The sequence below is a fragment of the Neophocaena asiaeorientalis genome, unplaced genomic scaffold (genome assembly GCF_003031525.2).
Source record: "Neophocaena asiaeorientalis asiaeorientalis breed wild unplaced genomic scaffold, Neophocaena_asiaeorientalis_V1.1 scaffold39, whole genome shotgun sequence".
In the NCBI taxonomy this organism is placed as follows: Eukaryota; Metazoa; Chordata; class Mammalia; order Artiodactyla; family Phocoenidae; genus Neophocaena; species Neophocaena asiaeorientalis.
The window spans coordinates 8,260,934-8,273,664 of record NW_020175670.1 but is presented as its reverse complement, the minus strand read 5'-3'; the positions used below and the strand labels follow the sequence as shown (position 1 = coordinate 8,273,664).

Below are 12,731 nucleotides of genomic sequence, written 5' to 3'. Positions count from 1 at the left end.
GAGCCAAGCTTGGATGGGCTCTACCAGCTTGATGTGTCTGTATCTCTTTTCACGTTGCATTGATGATCAACACGCCTGATTGGCACTCTGTTTCCATAGAGGGGGTACAAAGTCAGGTTAGAGTTGGTCTGTTTTCTGGGAGTCAGGGGTGACAGTGCATATCTCTAATTATCATCCATTACATATAGATACTGCAGGTGGATCACCTCCTTTCTCTTCATGTTACTCGGTATACAGCACTGGCTAACCTAGTGTGCCCCTAGCATTGTACCCAGATGGCTGGAAAAGAGATGGGCCAAAGGCTGCTTTCTGCAGGAGCTCATAATGTCCAGATTTCTTACATTTTCCCCTGTTTACGTTATAACAAGTTCTTAATCTTCTATAAAAAGAAAAGTAGACATATGTTATAAAAGCTCCTTTAACTGGCCTCCTGAACCAACTTGCCTGAATAAAACCCTTTATAAAACATTCTGATGCGAGAGCTTCCCTGGTGGCGCAGTGATTGAGAGTCCGCCTGCCAATGCAGGGGACACGTGTTCGTGCCCCGGTCCGGGAAGATCCCACATGCCGCGGAGCGGCTGGGCCCGTGAGCCATGGCCGCTGAGCCTGCGCGTCCGGAGCCTGTGCTCCGCAACGGGAGAGGCCCGCGTACCGCAAAAAAAAAAAAAAACAAATAAAAAACATACTGATGTGAATGGCACAGCTCATTCAACACTGGTGGCTACACACATGTCTTTTTTACTTAAGTCACAAATTTTTATCAATTGCTATCATTACTGGAAAAAAACAGTATCACAGAAGTTCTGCTAAAAGACACCATTTAAAAATAAAATTCCCACCTTCCTTAATAGTTACTCTAGAGAATACATCTGTGTTCTAGGTTTTGCTCGATGTCGGCGTTGTGGCCAGCACATTGAGATGTTCTCAGTTACGACCAGACCCATCCCTCCCCCCATGTTTCCACCAGATCCCAGCCCAGTAGTCACCCCCTTAAGAGAGCCTCCCCTGACTTCTCCAAGTGGGTTAGACCTCCAGGTGGGTTTGCTCTCATGGCACCATGTTATTCACCTTCACGGGCCTAAAAATAATCATAATACATTTGTGGGACTCTGTGATTCATGTCTGCCATCCTCCACTGGACTGTAAGCTTCATAAGGGTTTTTTTGTTTTTTTTTAACATTCTCAATTTTCTCTTACCATTGTATCCTAAGAAACTAGCAGCGTACCTGGAACATAGTAGATGCTCGATTAAGACCAACCGGATGAAGAAAAGCAGAAAGGCAGGGGAGGAAGGGAGGGCAGTCCGTTTTAAAAGCCTGCTTGCCTTAAAATTCATATCCATTGGTTTAATTATTTTATTTATTTTTTATTTGACTTCCCTAAAACCATGCGTAAATGATATTTTTATTACTACTGATCCAATTTTAAATGTTCTTATGGGGCCTCAAATGATTTAGAATGGTTATTTACTTTTATGTAAACATATGTATTGTAAGCCCTAATATGGTTTCTCTCACAAGAAATAAAGCTACATACTAAGTCATTTTTCTGTACCTGATCTGATGGATATAACAGTATTTAACAGTGACATGGATAATGGATAAATAAAATCAGCACATAATTATATTTTGAACCCGTTTTTATATTTTTATTTCCACGTATCTGTCTGGGGTACAATGCGTCTCAAACAAAATGGTGAAACCACGTTGTAAGGAGAGACTGAGAAGGAAGAAATAGACTAGATGCGTCACTTGGCCTCTTCCTCATTCTCTCCTGGCCCCAGTCCGTGCCTGCTCTCCACTCTTAGAACTCCTGAAGTCTGGGAGGGAAGCCAAACAGGAACTTAAGTGTCAACCATAAGCTTGGGATGCTTTCTTTCTTATGCTTATGTTCCCTCAGGTTGCGGAGGAAATTAAATCATTTTATTTAGAACCCATTGTTCTGGGCTCCAGGCTGTTTAGGAAAAGACAAATAGGAAATTAAGGAATTGAGAAATGATTCTAGAGACGACTCTGCTACACACTATAAACAAAATAAACTACCACTAGTGACTTGAGAGTTATGTGCTCGGAGCGTGGGTGTGTTGCATCTTTGTTCTAGACAATAAACTCCTTGCTGTATTTTCTTTCAGCTCTAGAGGATGAGTTTGACTTCGCTCTAGGGAAGCAAACTCCAGCATTCCTGAAGAAATGTGTTTGCTATATTAGGAAAATTGCTAACATTGAGCGTTTCGTGAAAATCCCAGAGATGGGAAAATACGTGGATATAACTGGAGCAGAACCAAGGATTATTCGGGACCCAGAAGCCCAAGAGAAGCTGATAAAACTCCGGGATGAATTTATTCCTACCATTGTTGCGTCATCTAATCTGAGAGTGTACACATCTGTTACTCATTGTGACATGAAACTAGGCTATTCCCAAGAAATAGAAAACCATTACATAGAAGGACTCGGTAAACAATTTTATGAGGACATGATTGACATAATTCAGGCCACGGTACAACAGAATTTTGACACAGAAACGGATACACTCTACGACGAAATCCTTCAGCATTCATCACTATGTAAAACGTATGCCTCCTTCTACGAGTACAAATGTGAATCTCTAAACATCATGCATAAATACGTTCTTCCAAGCAAAACTGGGCACATCAACCCTCTTATTATATACGGTGGACCATGCACTGGGAAGACCCTTCTGCTAGCTGAAGTAGCAAAGAAGGTAAAAGCCTATTCCTTTACATGTATATTTGTAAATAATTTTACTTTGGGGAAAAGATCAACTGATCACATTCACTTCCATTTTCTGTGTTTACTATCCGAATTATAATCGGTCCTTTAGGAATGGATACTTCAGTGTTTCTCTTTTGCTGGTATAACAGTTATACTGAAAGAATAAGACTCACGGGGTCCAATTCTAGAATAGCTTTGTTTTGTCTCTTACTGTTCAAACTCATGTTATGGGGCTAGTTCTCACCTAGATAGTAACTAGGGCAGATCTCACAACTCTTCTCATCACTCTCAGCAAAGACAAGCACTCCAATCGCTTCTGGATATTAACTCCATCTCAGTTCAACAATTACTATGTCCAGTCAAAGATGATAATTAAAACTTCAGTCTACATCTCCCTGCCTGAGCCGAGGTCGACCATACACAAGGCACCTCCAGTGGGAAATAGGGACATGGCCATCTTCTCTTTTCTTTCAGCACAGAGCACTTCTTCCCCTCTGTCCCTAACCCCAGCTGCATTCTGACCCCTGTAGGGTTGTGGTTTAGGGGATGTAGGAAAGGTAAGGTGGCCGGAACATTCTTATATGACCAGTACTGTTCTGACCTGGGTTCGGCACTCTGGTCCTGACAGGTGTTTAACACTTCCGTTTCTTCTGAGGTCTTTTCATGGTTTCCCAAAAGTCCTTTCCCTCCCCCATCCCCCACCTTGTCCTCACTGAGCATCTCTCACCTACAGTTCCCTAGGGTGACACAGGGAACTGCATTGCTTTTCTATCTAGCTGGTCACCTCCATAGCTCCTAGGCATCCAGCAACACTCATTTCTAGTATCTTTCTTCCAAGAACCTCTCCACAACCCAGCAAACCCCCTTAGACCTGGGAAAACAGAACCAACAGAAACCCTCGTCAGCTCACGCTTGCCAGTGGCCCACATATGATACATGGGAAACACTCAGGTATTGTTTTGCCCTGAGAAACTCCAGCTCCAATACGGCAGCTCTCTTATCACTCCTCCATCAGAGCAGCTAGCCAGCCTCACTCACTCAACCTCCATATTCCTCAGATGTCATCAGATACAGATGGCCATGTCTCCCAAGCCCTAGGGGGCATCCTGAAAGTGGTCCATTGCAGCCCCTTTCCCTAGGGTAGAAGTGAGGGGTGGGCATCTCTCAGCCCTCCCCTTTGGGAGTGGGGTGGTAAGAGATACAACCCACAGCATCCTCATCTCCCACTTTTTTCTTGGCCTCTTGGATCTCTTTTTCAGGCTGGAGGTGGGTAGTCCATCAAAGGTAGCAAAACTAATTTTCAAAACTCCCTTTCAAGTCTTGCAAGATGGGCTGGAGCTTCTATCTGAATGCGGTATCTATTGTCTAAACTGGCTGACACTAGTACCAGTTTTAACCTCCTGTTACACTTGCTATCAAAGTCTGATGGTTTATATTATCCTGGTGTTACTTCAGAATCTTTGTATTGTTCTTCCCATGGTCAGTCTCTTACGAACAGATCTTTCTTTAACTTTGTGAACATTCTCATGATTTATCACGTGCTACACAATTTCAGGTAGATCATCTTGAGGACAAGAACTGGAAAAATTGCGTTGCACCTTATGGGGGGATTACGTTCCAAAGTAAGGTCACAGGAGACAATCGGGTGTATCAAGCTTATTGGGTTGGCCAAGACGTTCGTTCGGGCTTTTCTGTAACACTTATGGAAAAACCTGAACGAACTTTTTGGCCAGTCCCAATACTTGAAAAGTCCTTAGGAAGGCCCATTTACAATCCCTCAATCTGCCAAGCCCAGCTGCTGGTTTTTCTTCTTGTGTTAGGATACGCTTTCCTTCTCTAACTGAACACCCAATGAAATGGCAGGCTTACACTTAAGGGACATTTTGCATCAAAATAAACGTGTGCAGGTACACGTGTGTGACTGTCTGTCTTTGAACACTACTTTGTACACGCATCTTCAAACTTTAGAATTATTCCAAGGAAGCAAGATAGTGACACTACAAGGGGAGCTGAAATCAAATGAGAAAACATTGGTGTATCCATTTCACCCTCACTCTGGGGCTTTTTCCTTGCGGAGCAGGGGAGGGTAAAAGTGGTTGGAGGGACAATGCGCGTGTGATGCGACCCTGTGTGTCTAGCACGGGAGTTACATGATGTGTGCTGATATGCCTGTATACATATGCAGTTCCTGTGGCCAGTGTGGTGACAGTCAGTCAGGTTTCTGAGCTCTCGCTGTTGTGGATCTGTTGTCCAACCACCAGCTCCCCTGAGGAGGCTTGCCTATTTCTAGGTCCCCTGCCTGGACTCTGCCTGCTTCTCCTCCCTCCTGGGGAACATCTGCTCCCCCCACCCCCTGCCACCCCCACCAACAACAACCTGTGCTCTCGTGAGCTCATGTTCCTTGTAAGGATGCAGACAGGCATCCCGTGTTTATCTCCAGGTTACCTCCTGTGCAATCGACTTCTCCTTGGACGTGAGCTCATGATCAGAGGGCCATTCTTTACAGACATCACACATCCCACAACACGTGATTGGGAGGAGGGAGGACGATGCATATAATCACCATAAGCCATCCACACAGGGACAAACAAACTGTCTTCTGTTTCTGATTTGCCACGGAGCGACAGCTGTAAAATGGCAACGTTACCTTCCTCCAAATTAGCTTCAAAGGTTTGGACCAAACACCGACAATGAGTTGCTTATTTTCCTTAACAGTTCATTCTGAAACTGACATCCATGAATCTTTTCTAAACCTACTCATATGTTAACCTGAACTACCAATTGGGGAACCAAGTTTCATAAACTTACTCTTAATGTATTAAATGAGATGTCCTTTTCTAAGAAGTATCCTCGGTGAATTCCAAGGATTACTGAAAAGTATTTTCTCCCTAAAAATATACTTTGGAGTGTTTTATACTTTGATCATATCCCTTTTTGTCTTTACCTTTCCAGACAGAAAAATATTAAACCTAGCACCCCCCTCATATACTTTATCTCTTTAACTATACAATTTAAAAAGGGAGAGTGGCAGAGAGAGAACACTAGAATGAAAGTCAGGTATGACTTCTACTCCATTTTCATCTCTTGGTAATCATTTAACTCCAAGCAAGTTATTTTTGGCCTTGGTTTCCTCTTCTGTTACATGATACTGTAATCCCATGTGCCCTACAGAGAGACAATACGAGGCCTGATGACTGCCTGTTTATATAGTAAACTGTCTGTTATAAAGCACAAATTCAGCAAAACTCGTTTAACCAGCATTATATAGATTTTTATGGTAATGATAGAAAATAATCATAATGATGACCCTATAGCATCACAATAGAAGTGTCTCTGAATCATACAAGACTATATTCAGTATCATTTTAGTGCTGAGTATTTTTGCATTCTAATTAACTGGAAACGTGGTCAGCCACATATATAGCCTTATGTGATCTCAATTAAGGAAAATATTTGACTCAGTATAATGTGTAGGTCATTAATTAATCTATTCATTAAACAAATGTTCACCAAGCACCGACCATGTGCCAACAACCATGCCAAGAAATGAAGATTCAGTGATGAGAAACTAAGCATACTAGATATTCAGGTTTACAGTTTGTGAAATGCTTTGTAACTTTTAGAATACAAGCTAAATTCTGCCTTGTGATTGACGAATACTGTGGTCACCATTTTATTACCTTTAGTAGAGGGAGCCTGAGGGTCTCACCTACAGACTTTAGTGCATGAGCTTTCTGACAGCTCTCTGACCATCTCAGGTTTTTCCACTTCCTGGTTCTAAGGTACTTTCTGCCTGGTCAGGGTTACCAGAAGGCTGATCTCTGCAGAGGGGAAGTGTTGTGGCATGTGACCATGTGAATTTATGTCTCCATTCTAAACACCACGTTTATGTTCTAGGCTTATGGCTGGCTGCATGAAGACACAGGACCGGAATCTGACCCAGTCGTAGTCGTGAGGTTTCTAGGAACCACAGACATGAGTACTGATCTTAGGACTCTCCTTCTAAGTGTCTGTGAACAGTTGGCCGTGAACTACCGGTGCCTGGTTCAGAGCTACCCTAAGAAGATCCATGACCTCCGCGACTTATTTATAAACCTCTTGAATGAGTCTTCGTTGCAGAGACCCCTCGTGGTCATATTCGATGCCCTGGAGCAGCTCTCAGAGAGCCACGAGGCCAGGAAGCTCTGGTGGCTCCCGGTTCACCTTCCCCGATTCGTCCGGATTGTCCTCTCCACGCTGCCCAACAAACATGGGATCCTACAGAAACTAAGGTGCCTTATCCACGAAGAAGACAACTACATTGAGCTGATTCCCCGGGACAGGAAGATGTGCAGCCAGGTGCTCAAACACCAGCTGCTGCGGGTCAAAAGGAAGGTCACGTCGGGCCAGCAGATTTACGTGAACAACGCCTTCTCCAAGTGCACATTGCCCATGTTTGTGAACCTGACCTTTAGGGAGGTGAGAAACTGGCGATCTCACAGAGACGTCGACGAATCCTCCCTCTGTGTCACCGTGCACGAAAGCATAGAGCAGCTCTTCTGCTCCCTGGAGAGGAAGTGTGGGCAGAAACTCGTCTCCCGGGCTCTAGGTTACATCACCATGGCCAAAATGGGTTTGAGTGAAATGGAGCTGGAAGATGTGCTGGCCCTTGACAACAGTGTGATGAATGAGCTCAACGAGAGTGTCAGGCCCAGCAATCCCCTGAGGGTACCTTATCTGTACATCGCGAGGCTCAAGGAGGGGCTCAGTGGATACTTAATCGAGAGACACGTGAAGAACATCACCCTCCTGGTCTGGGCCAACAGACACCTGCAGCTCATAGCCCAGAAGCTATATCTGCAAGATAACAGTGACCTGCATGAAATGCATACCATCCTGGCAGACTATTTCCTGGGGGTCTGGTCAGGGGGCAGAAGGAAAGCTTTCTGCCTTGAAGACCCCTACCTGAATGGCTGTCTTGACTTGGAGAGCAGAAGCCTGCTTGAGGAGGAAAAGCATTTCACAGAGCAGGCTTCCTTCGACAGGCAGGCCCCGGACCAGCCCTGGGTCTTTCAGTGCAACCCACTGGAGCCTGACATCTTTTTCGTCAACCATCGGAAAATGTGTGAGCTCCTGCACCACCTGACGAGGTGTGGGAAAACCGATGACCTGCTCTACGGCATCATCATGAACTTCAGCTGGCTTTACACCATGATCAAAATTGGCCAGTTTGACAAGGTGCTCTTGGACATCGAGCTGGCTTACAACTGCTCGCAGGAGAAGGAGCTGAAGTTCCTGGCGAGCACCCTCCGCAGCATCAAAACCAAGGTCGTCGCGTTCCCCGGCTCCCTCTCTGCAGAGCTTCAGCAAAGACTGCTGCCCGTCGTGAGTTCCCTGCCCAAACTTAGACACCTTCTTTTAGAATGTGACAAAGATGGGCCCAAATACTGCTCCATCGTGCCATTACACTCATCCATGGATGTGACCTATAGCCCGGAGCGTCTTCCCTTGTCATCTAGTCACCTGCACGTCACCGAGATTCTGCCCACCTGTAACCCCAGTACGGTGCTCACAGCTTTAGAAAACGGTTCCATCAGCACGTGGGATGTGGAAACGCGTCAACTACTCAGGCAGATCACGACAGCCCAGTCTGTCATCCTGGGCATGAAACTCACCAGTGACGAAAAGTATCTCGTGGTGGCAACGACAAATAACACCTTGTTGGTTTACGACAATGTAAATTCTTGCCTCCTGTCTGAAGTGGAAATCAAAGGGACCAAGCATGGAAGCGGTTCCACCTACATCAATGGATTTACACTGTCCGTCAAACACGCTCTGGCCTGGCTCGAAGCCAGCAAAGACGTCACTGTCATCGATCTGCTCTACGGATGGCCCCTTTACCAGTTCCACTGCTGGTACGAAGTGACCTGTGTCCAGTGCTCTCTGGACGGCGTGTATGCCTTCTGTGGACAGTACCTGAACACCACTACCATCTTCCATTTAGGGAGTGGAGAAAAGTTATGTACGGTGACGTCTGAATTTTCAGGTGGGTTTGTGAAGTTTCTTCTTATCTTGGACACGGCTCAGGAAATGGTAATGGTAGACAGTGAGGGAAGCCTTTCTGTTTGGAACACTGAGGACATCTCCAACCCCCAGCTGACCGATGACTTTGACTGCCGACGAGAAGATAGTGAAGTGGTCAGCATTGAGCTTTCAGAGGACCAAAGTGCAGTTCTGATCTGTAAAGCCCTCAGCATCGAGCTCTTAGATACCAGTATGTGGAAGGTGGCTGAAAAGTTCAGAGCGAAGCACAACGAACGCTTTATATCGGCTGTGCTGTCCAAGAATGGAGACTGCATCATTGCGACCATGGAAAACACCTCGGCCGTGTTTTTCTGGAGGCGGGACACGGGACAGTGTATGGCGAGCTTACAGGAAATCTCAGGTACCATAGTCAAGTTGGTGAGATCCAGTCATCACAACATGCTTATATCTTTATCCACCAGTGGTGTTCTTTCTATCTGGGACATAGATATAATCACAGCTATGTCCAACATAGATAAGACTGGAAAACCCATCCAAAGTCTGGTGTTACCTGCTAGGGGGGAAATCATTTACTCCCTCGATGGCTCTGATTGTGTTCACAAGTGGAACTTCAGCAGTGGGTTCCTTGAAGCAGTATTTAAGCATGAAGGAATAGTTGAACACTGTGTGTTGACATCCTCTGGAGACGTCATGGTGACATCGGATGACAAGAGCAGCCAATACGTCTGGCATACCAGCAGCGGTGAAAACCTCTTCCGAATTAATGGGCAGAGAATATCTCAGCTGCTGATTACTCACAATGACCAGTTCGTGGTCTCTCTCTGTGAGGAAAATGCCTCCAGGGTTTGGAGACTGGCCACGGGCCACAGGGTATGCAACATCCTGACCACTCTGCAGAACGCCTTCATAACCTCTGCAAATACCTTCGTGGTGGGCATGACCAAAAGCAAGGTGCTGGCAGTCAGTCTTTGGACGGGAAGCATCACCAAGAAGGTCTGCTGCGAAGACGGCACCACCATCGTGAATTTTAAATTGATCCCCGATTGTCCGGACATCATTGTGTTTATCACGTCAGCCGAGACGGTGAATATCTGGAGTCTGACAGATGAAGTGATCTGTCGCCGTGTGCAACTTCCAAACAACTTCCTGAAAAATCTAGAGGATTTTGAAATTTCCCCCAATGGAAAGCTAGGCATTATTTCCAGGGGAGATGAAAATATCAACGTGCTGGATTTACACAGCGGTAAATTACGGGTGGTCCACGCCTCTGGGGTCATCTGGAGGCACAGGTTGTCTCGAGACGGTCGCTACCTGGTATACATTTGTTTCCGAAACGGGGAGGAAGAGGATGAAAATGGTGCGATATCCAGTTTGATTGTCATGAGACTGGCCGATGGCAAAAATATCGGTGCTTGCTCCCTCTACAAAACTCCAACTTTTCTTGCCCTCTCCCAGCGGCACCTGAACATCATTGTGGGTTTTGACGACGGCAGTATAGGGATATACACGGTGGTGGACCGCGTAGATGCTGCACTGAAAATTAAAATAGCCACTTCAAATAGCAGACAAATTTTCAATAATGCGACACAGACATCCAGGCCAAAGTGTAATAGTTACTGTTTTAAAATGTCTGTGGATTGCTTATGGAGAGAGTCCACTGAGGTCTTTGCAAGAGACAGTCCCATCACAGTGAGTGACTCCATGGAGCCCAACGAGGCGACGCCCTCCAAGAAACACAACTCTTGCTATGACCGGGTGTGCTCTGCCCTGGAATCCAGGGGCCACAGCTATGCCCCTGACAACTGACAAAATGTTTTTCCTGCTCAGCAGAAATACATAATATGTAAAAGAAAAAAAAAGTATCTTCTGTATCCCAGATGATAAACACTCATTCTTAAAGGACAGGAAAGATGCTGGAGTCCCAATGCTAATTATTGCCATGCTCATGAAATGTACAGAAACGTGAAATTGGTTGTGAGGTTGGTCTTCTTGACAAAGTGTATCCAGGAACGAAGTCTTAACAGAGAATTTCCACAAATCATATTTACATGGCTATATCAACTGGAAGTTAGAGGGTAGTTTTTAAATTAACTGGACGGGAAGAAGCAGCTTAACTCATCCCATTGTCCAGATGAGAGAGGCTAGAGCTACATAGAGACCTTTTGGACTGAAGTTAGTTCTACAGCAACTGGTTGAAATTTGTAAACACAAATTGCTGTTGGACTTCAAGTGATTGTGTGGATGACTAAACACAGCCTTAATCTCTCCTTACATTTTATGATCCTGACAACTGTGTCAATCCAGTCTGCAGATGGAAGGTCTAAAGGTGCAAAATGATGTAACAAAAATGCCCAGATGTACTCCCAGTTTCCCAGGAGAAAGGATGTGAAGTGTGAGGCCACAGACTGACTGGGGCAAGAGCTACCTACCTACCGCTATCATAGGGCTACTGAACACACAGAGTCGGTCTTCATTAAAATACAGTTGTGACAACTGCATGCAAGGGTTTCTGTATAATGGAACACATGATTTTTAAACTATTTTCTGGGCTGCAAAAGAACACATTTACTAAGAAACCACAATCTTTTCATGTCATTTTGAAATGTCTATTTGTGCTGGGTGTAAAAAAGAGTTACAGAAAGGGCATTACAAATTTGGTCAAAACACCTGTTCATTTCTATCATTGTACTAACAAAAGGCTGTGCTATGGAAGTCAGTTGCACCGAAGCATAAATTATTTCCTAAATCCCTGCAGTAAATCTTAATAGAAGGAAAGCTTTCTCGACATGCCATCTATGGAATACTGATGACATCTGCCTTACTCTCATTCCTCCTCTTTCCTGTGTAAAACGCAGATAGCTGACCAAATACTCTGGGACAAACTGAATATGCCTGTCTTTGTGCTAAAATATTCTGTAAATCTTAAGGGTGTCCAAAGGCTCTTTACTGTCCCTGTTTGTACTCACTTTCTTACTTCTACACACTATATGTATCCTTCTTTATCTGTCACCCTTTCTGCCTGAGGACTCTCTAGAGCCTTTTATAGTCTTCTCCGTTTCAAAGCAGAAGCTGTGAAATTGGTATTCGATGTTTTTAAAAACTACTCCTCCTATTTAAAAGAAAATATTACATCTCAAAAGGGGAAAGTGATTTTCTGCCTTCCCTATCTTCCTCATGGCATGTCCTTGGATGCCTTTCCAAAGGGCGTCAGTAGTGGTGGTTTGGTTTGGTTTGAAAGGGACAGTGGTGACTTGAGAAGGCAGAATAATGAACAAGGAACTGACTTGCTTTCAGTCCAGCTCTGCCATGAACTCATCCAGTATTCGTAGACAGATCTTTTAACCGCCCAGATGTATTGTTTTTGTAAACTGCAGAATAAGGGTAGTGATACCTCCTGCTATTGCTCTCATAGGGACGTGAGGGAGAAATGTGAGAAAAAAGAGAGTGACATCTTAATTGTTAATGCTAATGCAAGAAACAAAGTGATTTAACCCACCGGGAATCCAAGCCAACTGTATGTCAATTTGGAAAGCGGCTTGACAGGTAAGCATACAGAGATGTGATTCCAATATAAACACCCACTCCCTAGTGAAAGACTTTTTTTTCAGTATACTCCTCCTGGTCTAGCTACCAGCCAGGGAGGTGGTAGCCCAGAGAAGGCTCAGCCCACATACAGACCACATGGAGTTGACTGAGTCAATGCTTTTTTTTTTAGCTCTTCGGAGGCAACACATTCTTATTCCTGTCATTATCAGTTGGACCTCCATGCTACACATTTCTAAGAAATAAATGTCTAGGTGGATTAAATGTAGTGTGTGAATGTTCTATGTAACAGCCAACAGAGTTTAACAAGTGACTTGAATGATATTTCCTAACTTGTTTGCAACCGGTAGCTCATATTGAATGTTTTTATGTAAACTTTGTATTGTTGGGAAGAACTACCCAATCAGAGATCTATATTTTCATAAATGTTAC

The 12,731-nt window shown here is 44.6% G+C and overlaps 1 protein-coding gene across 1 annotated transcript in view; it reads left to right on the top strand.

Annotated features, from left to right (window-relative positions):
- Positions 1–10,562, top strand: part of NWD2 (NACHT and WD repeat domain containing 2) — a 191,843-nt gene extending 181,281 nt beyond the window's left edge. Inside the window, exons 6-7 of the mRNA XM_024731726.1 lie at positions 2,132–2,721; positions 6,630–10,562. Coding sequence (XP_024587494.1) covers positions 2,132–2,721; positions 6,630–10,562 — 4,523 coding nt within the window. The remainder of the gene's footprint in view (positions 1–2,131; positions 2,722–6,629) is intronic.
- The last annotated feature ends 2,169 nt before the right edge of the window (positions 10,563–12,731 follow it).